The 18,717-nt window shown below is 32.4% G+C and overlaps 1 protein-coding gene across 5 annotated transcripts in view; it reads right to left on the bottom strand.

The window, feature by feature from the left end:
* Positions 1-18,717, bottom strand: part of LOC120351851 — a 55,771-nt gene that overhangs the window by 10,071 nt on the left and 26,983 nt on the right. For 3 of the 5 annotated variants that reach the window (XR_005571585.1, XM_039430545.1, XM_039430548.1), the window contains one exon: positions 5,588-5,665. The exons of 1 other annotated variant lie outside the window; for it this stretch is intronic. Coding sequence is in view for 3 of the 4 variants with exons in the window: in XM_039430545.1 (XP_039286479.1) it covers positions 5,588-5,665 (78 nt within the window). In the remaining variant the exon portion in view is untranslated. Of the gene's footprint in view, positions 1-5,587; positions 5,666-6,039; positions 6,590-18,717 lie in introns of those variants that run through there. One more of the 5 variants, XM_039430547.1, reaches the window with a different exon arrangement.

Genomic DNA, 18,717 nt, shown 5'->3' with positions numbered 1-18,717 from the left:
CACGCTTGGTGTTGTTGTCATTCGAGTGGTGTCTGGCTTGAATTGTTTCGGCCGCATTGCAATGACTGTTAACGGTTGCAAGATCAACAGCTGGATTTTTTTCGTTATTTTTCGTGATAGAGAAATTCTGATTGCAGATTCGTTCTCAGCGACCCCAATTTAGCCTAAAGGCTCAGAATGTCAACATGTTTGAATAATTAAAATCATCAAAAAGTCATTAATATGGTAGTACACCACGTTCTGGGTGACTGTTTACTGATGACTGGAGTTATTATTGACACACAAAATCAAAATAATCGTGAGAAGAAATGCTGATGAACGCGAATAGACCGCCACTCCATTGTTCTATTGTCTCGGCTGCTTGGCTGAGCCTGGCTGAGGATCAAATAACCGACTGTTTGATCTTTTGTCTGTCCGCTAGGCGGAACTACACCAACCATTGCTGGGTGGAAGATGTTACTGCGGCCGCTCGCATTCCCACAACGCTGCTATTATTTGCTGTCTCAGCCCTAGTCCGATTCAGCCAAGCAACCACCTGCACTGCGGAGCTAGTTAAGGCACTCAGTATGATTTTCGTTAGTGGACTCCAGTGTGATGACGTTAGTGTTGGGGTGATCTGGATGCGTAGTGTTGGCCTCATGCTTGTAGTCGACTGATGCATATCAAACTCGATACAGGTGACATCTCAGTTAGCATTGCTTCATGTTTGTAGTAGACGGCTGCATTCCAAACTCGATACAGGTGACATCTCAGTTAGCATTGCTTCATGTTTGTAGTAGACAGCTGCATTCCAATTCAATACAGAGTCACATAAATTTTGTATCATATTTGTAATTATACAATGTACATTTCAGGCTTGAAATGACAATGTAATTCGTTTTTTGGAAAAGAGATAGACGCTGCATACAGGATTATTTAGGTGAGGATTAATTTAGGTAAGGTTTGTTTTTTGATATTTTCAGCTTTCAAGGTTTAGAGTTCTGCATACAGGAATAATTTAGGAGAGGATTTTTGAATCAATCTTCATCATGATACTGTGACTGTTCTTCTGAATTCAAAGTTGTGAATGTGAACATGGATGGCAATTACCTCCAGGTAATGCAGTAGTGTTGAAGTTTGAGATACAGAGTCAGCAATAAGCATTGGCATTGCTATTTGTGTATGCTTTGGTGTCGGCTTTGGCATCGGCGTTGATATTGGCATTGGCGCAGGCATTGGCATTGGCGCAGGCATTGGCATTAGCACAGGCATCGGCGTTGATTTTGGTGTTGGCATCAGCATTGGCGCAGGCATTGGCGTAGCTATTGGCATTGGTGCAGCATTGGCGCAGATTTTGGCATTTTGGCGTAGTTATTAGTGTTGACATTGGCGTATTTATTGGTGTAGGCCGCAGCGTAGATATTGGCATAGTTATGTCACACTAGTTTGAAAATCACCCAAATGTTCTTAACACTCTTCATGGCGTTCACTTGTTACTGATTTCGCGATTCACATGATAACTATTTCAATGTTAATGTCTGTGCTGTACCTGTTGTCTTAAAATGCTTATAAACTAAGAAGAAAAACTTGATTAGGCTATCCATACAATCTAATACACATAAAATTAATTCTAAATATCTATGAAATTGAAATTTGTTAACATCTTATTATACAGTCAGCAATACATAAATTGTGAAATATGGACATATCAATGATAAATTAAAAAAAAAAATCATTCATTTTCATCTATTCACTGTTCAATTATCAAAATTTAATCCATTCTTCAAAATAGAAATAGAATTTCATAACACCCTGTATCATTATCAAAATGGTAAAAAACAAACATCAGATCATCACAATAAATTTAATTTCAATACATATTTCAATAATTTCAGACAATTGGTCTTCTATTCACAATCATTTCATAATATATCTGCATTTCATTATCATTTAATATAACATTTCATTTATAGCATGTTCATTTCACATTTATGATTTATCATTCAGGGTTTCAAAATTATTTAGTTTTAATTTTGTTCAAAAATTGTATAAAAAGCAAATTATTTAATATTGTTAATCATCGTTTGTTGGATACTATAGTTTATTTCGACTTTTCAATGTTCTAAACACAAACTACATTTCATGACAAAACTTTACTATCAATCATTAAACAAGAAACCATTCAAAACATCAATAATATTTTGCTTCAAAGGCAAACAATATTCATAAGTAATCATCATTTTGCATCTATGGCAATCAACATTATTAATCATTATTTTGCATCTATGGCAATCAACATTATTAATCAACACAAAAAATATTATCTCATTACTGCCTCTCTAAGTCATAACCTCTGTTATTCCTTCTTTAGGCAATAATGGGTTTCCATCTCAAAAACAATCACATACCAGCAAAATTCTAATCAACAAACCCCACTAAAAATTCTACATACACTCCAGCATCCATTTCAAACGATAATCAATCATATCAAAATTTATAGAACAAACAGTTTTAAAATTTGAAAAAAATATCAATTACAAAACACTTTAGAAAAATTTTAGCCTTTAACTCATTTCAATTGATATATAACACAACGTTTTAAATTAAACCAATTATTTTTTAAAATAATTTAAAATTTAAAGACTGTATAATAAGTATAAACATTTCAAGATTATGATACAAAGATGATCAAGATGAAATACTGGGTAAATAAGTTCCCTAAAAAATACAAACAAGAGAAAAAGAAAACTGGGTAAATAAATTCCCTAAAACAATACAAAGAAGAGAAAGATTAATTAGAGCCTATCCTACATGTCAGTACTGAACTTTCATGAGGAAGTATATTTAATAAAAATATACTACTATGGAATTTTGTAAATTCCAAGTATGACTCTAATTTGTTATAATTGTGAGCTATCACTCCCACAAAAACAACTGGTGAAGGAAAAATGTGTTGACTATTGTGACTGGGTGGATAGTTCCTAGATGTCTGTAAGGCAATGTGATAGCAGACTCTAGTATCGGACCACAAAAACAAAAGTATGCAAAAGGTTTTACAAACATTTGTTGTTGCAGTCATAAGGTTTTTATATCGCAAACAAGTAGGTCAGATAATCGAGTCCAGCCGTATGTGGTTCACGCCCACACCTCTAAAAAAAATCACACCTACTTGTCTACCAAAAATCCAAAGTATTGGACAGCAAAGAAAAAAATAAAATGCAAAATGGGTTAAAAGCCCAGAAGAAAACTATAACCTAATTACATATGGCTTATGGCACAATATGCAATGAAAGATGAGAACATGGGACATAATTGCTCTGAAAGACCTAATTACCTAATATGATACCTAAAAAAAAAATAGACATGATTAAAATATGTAATACATGATGAAAAAATATACCGCAAGCAAACAATTATTTACACAACAATGGATAGATTTTAGAAAAGTTAAGTTTTATCAACAATTAAAGATTAGGAAAATAAGCTACTATTTCAACTTCTAATATTATTTCAGAAAAATACAAATTTAAATGACTATGGACAAGATTGGTTAAGATATGCATCATAGAAGAAATTTACTGAATATTACACAAAGACAGGAAAGAATTGAAATTTGAAAAGATCAAGGGCCAAGAAAAATAGGCTATAGGAAAGAAAAAAGACACAATTATGGACTCTTACCATACACTGTGTAGCGATTATGCTATTCTGAATCCCGGCATAACACAGGATTCCTAATCATTGTGTGTTGGGGAATACCCTTTCATCATGTGATTCACTGTCATCATCTTGTAAATAAGCAACTTGAAACAACCTTTGAATACTAATACATCAATGGTGACTTTGTGTTTTGTTTTCTTCAAGAACATAATTATATTCATGGGTTCATTTGTTTTAACAAAGCCATTTTGCTTGCAAAAGTTGGTCATGTTCACTTGAGAATGTATAGCATACACCTTTTCAATTCTCAGTTGAAAGTTGAACTCATCAACTTGACTCAAAGCAACATTCATTTTGTTTACATTTTTCCTAACCTCCACAGAAATCTGTCTCATGTAATCATTCATTTTATTTACTGTTTTCCTAACTTTCGATGTAGTAATCTGATCCATAGAAACATTTGATTTGTTTACTGTTTTCCTAACCTTCAATGTAGCAATAGTACTTTCTTGATAGTTGACTTTCAATGAAGACAACTCCCTACCTACTTCTTTACTCAATTCTACACTTTCACTATGGTTGACTTTTTCAACAACAGTAACTAGGCCTACATTGTCAGAAACTTGAATGAGTTGATCTTGTAACTTAACACTACTATCATCCTGCTTCAATTTGTTTTCATCTTCATGATTATCTTTCACTGTTTCATTAAATTCTTGCTTCATATCATCAAACCTATCATTAAACCTAGCATTTTGCTCATCAAACCTAGCATTTTGCTCTTGTTTAAAATTATCAAACAGTTGTGTTAAGGCAGCTATTAACTCATCATCATTTTTAATATTTTTCATATTGTATGCCATTTTGCTAGTCTGCACAGATAATATATTCATTAGGACTTGATCTCTCTTGAACCGATTTCCCACTCAGCAACAAACCATTCATAACCTATCAAGATATCTATCCTACCAATAATTTTTATAACCAGGGATTTCATGGTGTACCATTTGGGACATATTTATTTTGTAATTCGGTCCCACCACAGGGGTAACATTTGCCGTGCTACCAATTTTTCCTTAAACGGTTGGAATAGCATTTAACACCTATCAAACCAAGGACAGTTGTCGGCTCCAATAAAATAGATTCTTGATAAATTGTGAATGGATCTATTGCCTATGAATGAGAAATCCAGTTTTCAGAGCAAATTAACTTATAATCTTCAGATAAAATTTTGGCAAAACACAGAAATATACAAAGAACAATAACTTACAAGCCTAATTATTTCAAGTAACTACGAACTAAAATACTTATCTAGTTTACAGTTGAAACACAGTGGCTATTGGCTTGGATACAGAAAAAACAAATTATCCACAAAAAAGAACACATTTACACCAACTGAGTATCCGAAGCAGATGCTGAGGGGGATTTTTTCCATCCACTCTTCTCCAACTTGCTCTCATTGAAAAATTTTCATCGCTCAGTTGCTCTGCCATGCGCATGGGAGGATGCCTTGACTTTAACCGATCACCCCAACTCAGAAGATCTCCATGGATTGGAAGTGCCCTGTATGCTTTATCTTTTGTATTAATGAACAAGAACAGAAGATCTACGCAGCCCCGGTGGAGCAATTATGCTGAGAACTGGAAGCCAGTATAAATGGGAGTGCTTCTAATTGTCCCAGTGATTAAATGCATAGTGTGGTTCAGTTGCGCATTTACTCTATTCACATGGGCACTATTTAACCATACAGCAGCACAATACTCAGCGGTGGGATACACCAAACCCAGAGCAGAACAGCACAAAGTTGTGGCCGAAGCACCCCAAGTAGTGCCACAAAGTTTTAGACCTATTATGTAAGTTGTCCAAAAATAAATGATCAGAAAATAGCTATTATTTATGTATTATGTGAGTTTATGATTATGGCAAAATGAATTTAATCTTTACTCACAGTGTTCATCATTTCATTGGATAATACTTCACTATGATCACTGACAACCCTTCGAAGAACATTTGTTGCTTTCTTTGCCTGGAATTATAGGAGAATGATTAAATACAATTTTTAATAAGATAGAATATGGAAAGGTCACAATACAATAGTTAAAGTAGTATCTCACTACTGATTTAGTTCACAATTGTGGTTGATGTATAATTTGAACATTTTGACATTCTATTTAATAGAATGTTCGAAGTTTAATTTTTATAATGATAGACTATTAGATTCATATCATAAAAAATAACTCTCGAAAGAGAATTAGCCTATTTTGATTATGTTACAACTACATAACTTAGGATCGCATATTAAAGAATAAAACATGGTGAAAATGAATGAAACACGAATTGAAGAGTATTCTGCTGAAGAGTTAAATAATCATTGTTTTGTTTTCCAAGTTTGTAACTTACCATTGGATCATATGTAATATACATACTGACAGAATCCAAAGTCAGGGCAGTGGACTGTAAATGATAGTTGTTATTAAAATTAATACCTACAAAATAAATCTCTGAATTCTGTGCATAAAAAACTGATAGCTTGAAGTGCTGGGAGTATGCCAATAAAAGACAAAATGAGTAAACAAGTTGAGATTTAATATTAATAAAATAATAGGCAGATGGCCACATACAAAAACAAGTGTATGGAAATTAAATCGAATAAGAATCTTTAGCTGAATTTTATGACAATATGAGATAAAACTGTTAGAAAATAAACAATTACAAAATTTTAATGAATGTAAATTAATGACACTAATGACCATTGAAGATTGACAATGATTGATAAGGTATTGTCAATGACACCTGAATTGAAAATAGAAAATTTTAAATTATACAATAATAAAGTTAATTTTGAAAAATTCAATGTTAATGATTTTAAAAAGAATATTAACAAATGACAATGAGATGCAGATAATGCTCTATATATTGAAACTAGCAAGAACCCGTGCTTCGCAAGGATCTATTTTAAAACTTGACATAATGAAATTTTGAAGAATTGAGAATAGGCCTATAACCATCCTTGGTTAATTAAGAATCTATAAGCGAAATTTCAAGTTAATTAGTCCAGTAGTTTAGACGTGATGATGCGTCAAACATAATTTTCTTATCCCGTACGTGCATAAGCCAGCTCTTTACTTTATATAATTATTATAGATATAGTTAACGACTGCAAGAGATAGGACTGCGGAACAGAATAGTGGTGAAACTATGATAGCGCCAGAAGTGTCTCAAACACAATAGTAGGTACTACATGAACTTTTTGAAAGTGATTTGAAAAAATGTTAAAACAAAAGAACTGAATCCTTATCATTCTACCTTCATTTAGAGAGGATTTTGTTTGAGCCGAGTGGAAATCTATTTATAAAAAAAATGAATGTCTGTTTGTGTGTTTGTTTGTTCCATGTAGACTTGAAAACTACTTGACATAACGGCATGAAACTTTGGGAATATGTTGTGTGAATACTGGGGATGGTTTCTGAACAGAAATTTTAATAGGGGGGCTAATAATTATTATTTATTAATCCATTTTACAGACATATCTTTTCGAAATTTTCGGCCGAGCGGCTACTGAAGAACGAAAAGATGATCATGATTCAAGATTATATTGTGATAATATGATTTAGCATCTAAAGTTACCAGCTGTAATAAACATATCACCCTGTGATAAATTATTGTGTACTGGTATTAAAACGGTAGTTTGGAGTTGAAGTGTAGTTGATCGGTACCAGCTGTTGATAATGGTTTCTTAGAAGACCTATACAAATAATTATCACTCCCGTATCATTGAGAAACTGGAAAATGTTGGAAAAAATTATTCACCTAATGAAAGAGAGTATATATATATTGTAGTATATATGTATAGTATTCATATTGCATTCATTAATTACTGAAGAATCAAAGAATAATTTACATTTTGCCGTGCTACCAATTTTTCCTTAAACGGTTGGAATAGCATTTAACACCTATCAACCTAAGAATAGTTGTCGGCTCCAATAAAATAGATTCTTGATAAACTGTGAATGGATCTATTGCCTATGAATGAGAAATCCAGTTTTCAGAGCAAATTAACTTATAATCTTCAGATGAAATTTTGGCAAAACACAGAAATATACAAAGAACAATAACTTACAAGCCCAATTATTTCAAGTAACTACGAACTAAAATACTTATCTAGTTTACAGTTGAAACACAGTGGCTATTGGCTTTACTACACTAATAGCTAATTTTGCACAAAAATTTATATAAAACTCAATCTAAAACATTAATAAACAAAAATGATTTAGAGCAAAACTCCACGACAACATTTGTAGCCAGCCATGTTTTCAGAAGAGAAGGGAGAGCTGAACAGGAAAAGCAAAGTTGAAAGTCACAAAACCAACACCCTGTTCAAAATCGATCTCCACAGACACGTCATCAAAAAATTATAACTTATAAGTTTAGAATTCACATTCTACATCTGTTCTCAATAAAACTTTATTTTGAAAATGTTATTTTAAATTTTTATATATATCTCGATTTAAATAAACCATTTATCCAGTAATTTGTTAACCCTGCCTTGGTGACATCATGGAACAATGCAACAAACATTTACGATAATAAATTCTCCGTCAAAAAGTTTATCCGTCTATTGATAACTCTGACATTTATTATAAAGTTCCATAGATCTCGAATTGAAGATTCGATTCCAATGTGAGAAGAAAAATGTAATATTACAAATACCCCCCTCTTGACATAAAAAAATTTTACTGTTTGAAAATTTAAAGAAAAAATTTACATTGACCCTAATGAAAATTGTTGAAATTTAAATTCGAGAACAGTAACAATTTTTTCTAGAAAAACATTACATGTCATCCAAAAATATTGAAAATTATTATAAAAATTCATCAATAGCGTTTGTTATATGTTTCCAAACAATATTTCAAAATATAGAATATCAATATTACTTTTTGATTTAGCTTTATAATTTAAAGAAAAATATCTCAACAGAAAGTTTAATATGTAAGAATAGTTTTTTTTTTTTTTTTGAAATTGCACATAAATTTAATAGATAGAAAATTTAATTTTTATTGCATAAAAAAAATTTAGTATGTTGAATGAAAAATTTATTATTATTATTTTTTTTTTTTTTTTTTTTAAATGAATTGATGAATTGTTACATTTAATTTTCACATAAAAATTTCAATAAATCAAAAAATGTTCATTTCTTCACTATTGACGCGGTTGATTTTATTGATGCACATTTTGGAAAACAGTCCGTTAAGGCACTCAGTATGATTTTCAGTTAAGTGTGACTCCAGTGTGATGACGTTAGTGTTGGGCTGATCTGGATGCAGGTAGTGTTGGGCTGATACTTGTAGTCGACTGATGCATATCAAACTCGATACAGGTGACATCTCAGTTAGCATTGCTTCATGTTTGTAGTAGACGGCTGCATTCCAAATTCAATACAGAGTCACATAAATTTTGTATCATATTTGTAATTATACAATGTACATTTCCGGCTTGAAATGACAATGTAATTCGTTTTTTGGAAAAGAGATAGACGCTGCATACAGGATTAATTTAGGTGAGGATTAATTTAGGTAAGGTTTGGTTTTTTGATATTTTCAGCTTTCAAGGTTTAGAGTTCTGCATACAGGAATGATTTAGGAGAGGATTTTTTGAATCAATTATTTCATGATACTGTGACTGTTCTTCTGAATTCCAAGTTGTGAATGTGAACATGGATGGCAATTACCTCCAGGTAATGCAGTAGTGTTGAAGTTTGAGATACAGAGTCAGCAATAAGCATTGGCATTGCTATTGGTGTATGATTTGGTGTCGGCTTTGGCATCGGCGTTGATATTGGCATTGGCGTTGGCGTAGCTATTGACATCAGCACAGGCATCGGCGTTGATTTTGGTGTTGGCATCAGCATTGGCGCAGGCATTGGCGTAGCTATTGGCATTGATTTTTGTTGTTGGCATTGGCGCAGATTTTGGCATTGGCGTAGCTATTGGCATTGATTTTTGTTGTTGGCATTGGCGCAGATTTTGGCATTGGCGCAGATTTTGGCATCAGCATTGGCGCAGGCATTGGCGTAGCTATTGGCATTGATTTTTGTTGTTGGCATTGGCGCAGATTTTGGCATTGGCGTAGCTATTGGCGTTGACATCAGCACAGGCATCGGCGTAGATTTTGGCGTAGTTATTGGTGTTGATATTGGTGTTGATATTGGTGTAGTTATTAGTGTAGGCCACAGCGTAGATTTTGGCATAGATATTGGCGTAGTTATGTCACACTAGTTCGAAAATCACCCAAATGTTCTTAACACTCTTCATGGCGTTCACTTGTTGCTGATTTCGAGATTCACATGATAACTATTTCAATGTTAATGTCTGTGCTGTACCTGTTATCTTAAGATGCTTATAAACTAAGAAGAAAAACTTGATTAGGCTATCATACAATCTAATACACATAAAATTATTTTAAGTATCTATGAAATTGAAATTTGTTAACATCTTATTATACAGTCAGCAATACATAAATTGTGAAATATGGACATATCAATGATAATTTAAAAATTTATTTTCATCTATTCACTGTTCAAATATCAAAATTTTAATCCATTCTTCAAAATAGAAATATAATTTCATAACACCCTGTATCATTATCAAAATTGTAAAAAAACATCAGATCATCACAACAAAATATAATTTCAATACATTATATCAATAATTTCAGACAATTGGTCTTCTATTCATAATCATTTCATAATATATCTGCATTTCATTATCATTTAATATAACATTTCATTTATAGCAAGTTCATTTCACATTTATGATTTATCATTCAGGTTTCAAAATTATTTAGTTTTAATTTTGTTCAAAAATTGTATAAAAAGCAAATTATTTAATATTGTTAATCATCGTTTGTTGGATACTATAGTTTATTTCGACTCTTCAATGTTCTAAACACAAACTACATTTCATGACAAAACTTTACTATCAATCATTAAACAAGAAACCATTCAAAACATCAATAATATTTTGCTTCAAAGGCAATCAATATTCATAATTAATCATCATTTTGCATCTATGGCAATCAAATAAGTAATCAACACAAAAAATATTATCTCATTACTGCCTCTCTAAGTCATAACCTCTGTTATTCCTTCTTTAGGCAATAATGGGTTTCCATCTCAAAAAACAATCACATACCAGCAAAATTCTAATCAACAAACCCCACTAAAAATTCTACATACACTCCAGCATCCATTTCAAACGATAATCAATCATATCAAAATTTATAGAACAAACAGTTTTAAAATTTGAAAAAAAATATCAATTACAAAACACTTTAGAAAAATTTTAGCCTTTAACTCATTTCAATTGATAATATAACACAACGTTTTAAATTAAACCAATTATTTTTTAAAATAATTTAAAATTTAAAGACTGTATAATAAGTATAAACATTTCAAGATTATGATACAAAGATGATCAAGATGAAATACTGGGTAAATAAGTTCCCTAAAAAATACAAACAAGAGAAAAAGAAAACTGGGTAAATAAATTCCCTAAAACAATACAAAGAAGAGAAAGATTAATTAGAGCCTATCCTACATGTCAGTACTGAACTTTCATGAGGAAGTATATTTAATAAAATATATTACTATGGAATTTTGTAAATTCCAAGTATGACTCTAATTTGTTATAATTGTGAGCTATCACTCCCACAATTACAACTGGTGAAGGAAAAAAAAATGTTGACTATTGTGACTGGGTGGAAAGTTCCTAGATGTCTGTAAGGCAATGTGATAGCAGACTCTAGTATCGGACCACAAAAACAAAAGTATGCAAAAGGTTTTACAAACATTTGTTGTTGCAGTCATAAGGTTTTTATATCACAAACAAGTAGGTCAGATAATCGAGTCCAGCCATATGTGGTTCACGCCCACACCTCTAAAAGAATCACACCTACTTGTCTACCAAAAATCCAAAGTATTGGACAGCAAAGAAAAAATAAAATGCAAAATGGGTTAAAAGCCCAGAAGAAAACTATAACCTAATTACATATGGCTTATGGCACAATATGCAATGAAAGATGAGAACATGGGACAAAATTGCTCTGAAAAACCTAATTACCTAATATGATACCTGAAAAAAATAGACATGATTAAAATATGTAATACATGATGAAAAAATATACCGCAAGCAAACAATTATTTACACAACAATGGATAGATTTTAGAAAAGTTAAGTTTTATCAACAATTAAAGATTAGGAAAATAAGCTACTATTTCAACTTCTAATATTATTTCAGAAAAAATACAAATTTAAATAACTATGGACAAGATTGGTTAAGATATGCTTCATAGAAGAAATTTACTGAATATTACACAAAGACAGGAAAGAATCGAAAATTGAAAAGATTAAGGGCCAAGAAAATAGGCTACAGGAAAGAAAAAAGATACAATTATGGACTCTTACCATACGTAGTATTTACGGTCATTGCTATTCTGAATCCCGGCATGACACAGGATTCCTAATCATTGTGTGTTGGGGAATACCCTTTCATCATGTGATTCATTGTCATCATCTTGTAAGTAAGCAACTTGAAACAACCTTTGAATACTAACACATCAATGGAGACTTTGCGTTTTGTTTTCTTCAAGAACATGATTTTATTGTTCATGGGTTCATTTGTTTCAACAAAGCCGTTTTGCCTACAAAAGTTAGTCATGTTCACTTGAGAATGCATTGCATACACCTTTTCAATTCTCAGTTGAAAGTTGAACTCATCAACTTGACTCAAAGCAACATTCATTTTGTTGACATTATTCCTAACCTCCACAGAAACCTGTCTCATGTAATCATTCATTTTATTTATAGTTTTCCTAACCTTCAATGTAGCAATCTGATCCATAGAAACATTCGATTTGTTTACTGTTTTCTTAACCTTCAATGTAGCAATAGTACTTTCTTGATAGTTGACTTTCAATGAAGACAACTCCCTACCTACTTCTTTACTCAATTCTACACTTTCACTATGGTTGACCCTTTCAACAACAGTAACTAGGCCTACATTGTCAGAAACTTGAATGAGTTGATCTTGTAACTTAACACTACTATCATCCTGCTTCAATTTGTTTCCATCTTCATGATTATCTTTCACTGTTTCATTTGCATTTTTCAATAGAAGGTTTATACTAACCTGCTCTAGTCTTATGCTAGCAAATTCTTGCTTCATCTCATCAAACCTAGCATTAAACATAGCATTTTGATTTTCAAACATTTGGTCTAACTTAGCATCTTGCTTATCAAACAGTTGTGTTAAGGCAGCTATTAATTCATCATCAATTTTAATATTTTTCATATTGTATGCCATTTTGCTAGTCTGCACAGATAATATATTCATTAGGACTTGATCTCTCTTGAACCAATTTCCCACTCAGCAGTATACCATTCACAACCCATCAAGATATCTATCCTACTAATAATTTTTATAACCAGGGATTTCATAGTGTACCATTTGGGACATATTTATTTTGTAATTCGGTCACACCACAGGGGTAACATTTACCGTGCTACCAATTTTTCCTTAAACGGTTGGAATAGCATTTAACACCTATCAACCTAAGAATAGTTGTCGGCTCCAATAAAATAGATTCTTGATAAACTGTGAATGGATCTATTGCCTATGAATGAGAAATCCAGTTTTCAGAGCAAATTAACTTATAATCTTCAGATGAAATTTTGGCAAAACACAGAAATATACAAAGAACAATAACTTACAAGCCCAATTATTTCAAGTAACTACGAACTAAAATACTTATCTAGTTTACAGTTGAAACACAGTGGCTATTGGCTTTACTACACTAATAGCTAATTTTGCACAAAAATTTATATAAAACTCAATCTAAAACATTAATAAACGAAAATGATTTAGAGCAAAACTCCACGACAACATTTGTAGCCAGCCATGTTTTCAGAAGAGAAGGGAGAGCTGAACAGGAAAAGCAAAGTTGAAAGTCACAAAACCAACGCCCTGTTCAATATTGATCTCCACAGACACGTCATCAAAAAATTATAACTTATAAGTTTAGAATTCACATTCTACATCTGTTCTCAATAAAACTTTATTTTGAAAATGTTATTTTAAATTTTTATATATATCTCGATTTAAATAAACCATTTATCCAGTAATTTGTTAACCCTGCCTCGGTGACATCATGGAACAATGCAACAAACATTTACGATAATAAATTCTCCGTCAAAAAGTTTATCCGTCTATTGATAACTCTGACATTTATTATAAAGTTCCATAGATCTCGAATTGAAGATTCGATTCCAATGTGAGAAGAAAAATGTAATATTACAATTTTTTGAATTTAGCATCCTAAAATGGAAAGAATATTGAATTCTGTGTGAATCATCGTACATCGCATATTTCCTGGACCATATATCGACAATCTACAGCTATGAAAACATTGAATATTTTTCTTTGAAACACTGATATAACCTTTTTTTAATTGAAAAATTTACTGATCAGTCAGTCGAAAATTTTAATATTGAAATGAGGGGTATTTTGGCAAGCTGAACAAAAAAGTAAGGTCCTATGCACCTTTTTGATATTATTTCTTCAAATGAAAAATGAGTTTTGTGCACCTAAAATGCTAAATTTAGCATCCTAAAATGGAAAGAATATTGAATTCTGTGTGATTCATCGTATTACAAATTTTAATAGATCACAAATTTTGTGATAATCGCATCATCACGTCTGAACTACTGGACTAATTAACTTGAAATTTTGCTTATAGAATCTTAATTAACCAAGGATGGTTATAGGCCTATTCTCAATTCTTCAAAATTTCATTATGTCAAGTTTACATTTTGTCAAGTTTTAAAATAGATCCTTGCGAAGCACGGGTTCTTGCTATCATTGTTATTTTACTAAAAGATGGGATAAAATGAATAGTTCTCTTTCAGGGGGAGTTTTGACAACCCACAAAACTCATTTTTCATTTGAAGAAATAATATCAAAAAGGTGCATAGGACCTTACTTTTTTGTTCAGCTTGCCAAAATACCCCTCATTTCAATATTAAAATTTTTGACTGACTGTACAGTGAGTCAATCATTCTATCAAGGCTCGAATAATTATGAAATTTTAATTAAATAGAAATGGTAGGGAATAATTATCATGTAGATATCAACACCTTTATTTAAAGACATATTAACCTCACTTTGGACTATTTATGTGCCAAAATCAAGGAATTGAAGAAGTTTTGGGCAATTGCCTGTTTCTCTTTCCAAATATCGTGTTTGTGACTGTTCTAATAAATAAATATTAACTGCATGCGTTTTCATATTGCCGATACATCATTGATAAAACTGTAGACGTTTATTTAGCTGTCTCAAAAAACTATGGTTTTCCTTAACATATGTTTTTGAGATAATTTCTTTGATGCAGCTGTTTCACATTCACCATTATAAATTATACAGAGTTTGTGAAAATGAAAATATTTATTGATTACCAAAACAATACTATTATTATATTAATGATAATAATTAATTATTAAAACAATACTTTTATTATATCAATAATAATATTATTATTAAACATATTTATCAATTATCAGAACAATATTATTGTGGTTGAGTGGAATCAGGTAGAAAGCAATAATAGAACAGATGTTCTTTTTTGAATTTCTATCATATTATTTTGTTATTTCCAATGATTACAACATATGTTAGAATATCACATTTCAATAGATAAATTATCTCATTTCCATATGGCACTCACCTTACCATGTTCATAACCTTACTTAATAGGATCCTTTTTCATCCTTTGAAACCCTCAGAGGCAAAATATCTCAAAATCCGTTCTTAGTGCGCGTCTAGCATGCTTGAAGAATATTTGTGCAGAGTTTCAAGTCTGTAGGACAATTAGTTTGAGCTGTAGTGTGATTTTACATCAAAATTTTCGAAAAATGCCCTCTCCTGGACCCCCCTGTGCTCCTGATAGAAATTTTTCTGCATAGATCTAATTTTTTTTGTAGCTGAACAAAAAAGTTCTTCATGACTTTGCTGTGCAATGAGCGGTTAAAAAGTACAACATTTTTGTGGGGCCCTAGCTCCCTCAGGGGGAGCTCCCTCAGGAGGGGGGGTATAGCAAATTACTGAAAATCCTTTCTTAGTGGATGTTTTCAGGCTACCATAAACAATCGTGCAAAATTTCAAGTTTTTAGGCTCAGTAGTTTGGGCTGTGGTGTGATTTTAGTCTTTCGGGGCTTAGCCTTATATAAGTATAGAGAAGAAGATAGTTGAATGTCTTGATCGACATTAATACCAATGAATAAGTTCAGGAATGAGAATGTCTTGGTTGACATTAACATAAGTAAGTTCCAAAATCAATGTCATACACATTGAAATAGGCGTTAGTGGCCTTAAGATATCGCTTGCAAGCCAAGGGTAACTGTCAAATACAATGAAATAATTATCAATGTTGAGTACATTAATATAGGCGACATAGGCCTTCAATGATTTGAATGTCAAGTTAGACATCAATAGAACAATTCAAATATGAAAATACGCTTGCAAGCCAAGGGTAGCTATCAAATACAATGAAATAATTGTCAATGTTGAGTACATTAATATAGGCGACATAGGCCTTCAATGATTTGAACGTCAAGTTAGACATCAATAGAACAATTCAAATATGAAAAAACGCTTGCAAGCCAAGGGTAGCTATCAAATACAATGAAATAATTGTCAATGTTGAGTACATTAATATAGGCGACATAGGCCTTCAATGATTTGAACGTCAAGTTAGACATCAATAGAACAATTCAAATATGAAAAAACGCTTGCAAGCCAAGGGTAGCTATCAAATACAATGAAATAATTCTCAATGTTGAGTACATTAATATAGGCGACATGGGCCTTCAGAAATTTGAATGTCAAGTTAAATATCAATACAATAATTTAGATATGAAAATATGCTTGTAAGTCAAGGGTAGCTATCAAAATTGAATGTCTTGGTCGACATTAACACAAGTAATTTAGATATGAAAATACACTTGTAAGCCAAGGGTAGCTATCAAATTGAATTAATGTCTCGGTCGACATTAATACAATAATTTAGATATGGAAATATGCTTATAAGCCAAGGGTAGCTATCAAAATTGAATGTCTCGGTCATCATTAATACAATAATTTAGATATGAAAATACACTTGTAAGCCAAGGGTAGCTATCAAAATAGAATGTCTTGTTCGACATTGATACAATAATTTAGATATGAGAATACGCTTATAAGCCAACTATCAACAAAATTGAATGTCACGGTTGACATTAATACACTTGTAAGCCAAGGGTAGCTATCAAATACAATGAATACATATTATAACTTTGAAATAACATAGGACAGTCCTCTCAATGAGACATACACTGTAGCATATTGAATTGCTGTACATAGGCTCGATTGCCAAATAAGTACGGACAATTAAATGTTTTTAATTGATGTAAAAGCTGAATAATAGCTACAAAAGTAATATGAATTAACATTGAATGTTTGAATTAGAAAAAGAGAACAACGTGGTCCAGTTTCGACATGCTTTAGGTTGTTTCATGAACAATTATGCAATACATGAGTAAAATGAAAATTGAATAAAAAGATTTACGTAACCTGAATTGAATTTTGAAGAAAGAGATGCGGCCAGGCAGACAGGCAAAGAATCCACAGTACCCCAAGGAACAGCACGTTCAGCAAGCGACAACACGATGGCCACACAATGACGAAAAAATGGAAGCATCAAACATAGCAGACAACTCCCCCAATGGGAATGTGCACAGGAACATGTAGAACTCCAAACAAATACCTCGAATTCCAAGTTGTGGAATTTTTAGATTGATTTCCAAACGGTAGAGATGATGAAATTGAAAGTCTGAGTTTCAAGTGGTGAAGCCATGTTGTTAGATGAATAGCGATAGACGCCAACACGAGACTATGGAATCTTGACAAAGTCTATCAGCCTAAATACACAATGAAATTGATAAATAATTGCATCACAGTTGATGAATACATTTGAAGAATTAATTTGAAGGAATAATTCACATTTAAAACGTTCAGTAAACAAGATGAATTTGGATGAAGAAAGGTAGACCGCATAAGCAATGAGCACTCACCAACGAGAAGAGATCGGAAGACGAGAAAGCAAGCTAAGGCTCGACTAACTAAGGACAAGCCGGAAACGCTCGATACATAAGCAAAACATTGGCAAACATTTGATGAAAAAGTAGCAAATATCTAGAAAGTAAGATGCCTAAAAGACGAAATAAAATTCCAAAAATTGAATAATAAAAATATTAAAATTGAAATGACGAATAATATTAGAAAACAATCTTCAGTATGACAGTGACGTGTAACCGTGACTGTGACATCACCGGACAGTGCAAACGGACAAAATAACGTCTACGTAGTAACGGAACAAGTATTGAAGTGGACCTGTTCCAATAAATGCTTTGTCAGATTTTACATGAACTGGGCCCCTTGTGTCATACGGGGGTATGGCACAATAAGAAAAGGTAAAAAATATGTCAAATCTGGCAAAGCAATTGGAACTGAAAACTGGGCCCCATGTGAGAACCAGGGAAAAAAACAATGAAACCTGAAAATATGAAATGAACCATAAGAAAAAGGGAATCAACTAGAGTCCTCATCAATGAGAAGAGGTGCTAAACTCGAAATAGCTCTCTCAAAAGTGCCGGAGGGAGTGAGAACAGTGACAACTCGAACCTTGTCGTCCTTACTGGGATGAACTTCAGTAATGCGCACCAATTTCCAAGTGGACTGCACAGAACCAGGATCCTTCAAGATGACAACCGTACTGACCTTCAAATTTTCACAATCATTTAACCATTTGCCTTTTTTCTGAAGAGTGGCTAAATATTCACGAGACCACCTATCCCAAAGCTCCTGGATAGAAACAGCAAGTTGATACCAACGTGAACAATGATCAATGTGTTTGGTGTTAGGCAGTAAGAAGGGTAATGATGTAAGTGGACGTCCAATCATGCGGATCTTCCGACAAGGGGACAAGAGGGC

This window comes from Nilaparvata lugens, chromosome 6 (genome assembly GCF_014356525.2).
Source record: "Nilaparvata lugens isolate BPH chromosome 6, ASM1435652v1, whole genome shotgun sequence".
Taxonomy (NCBI): Eukaryota; Metazoa; Arthropoda; class Insecta; order Hemiptera; family Delphacidae; genus Nilaparvata; species Nilaparvata lugens.
The sequence above is the reverse complement of the archived record's forward strand: the minus strand, read 5'-3'. Positions and strand labels throughout refer to the sequence as shown.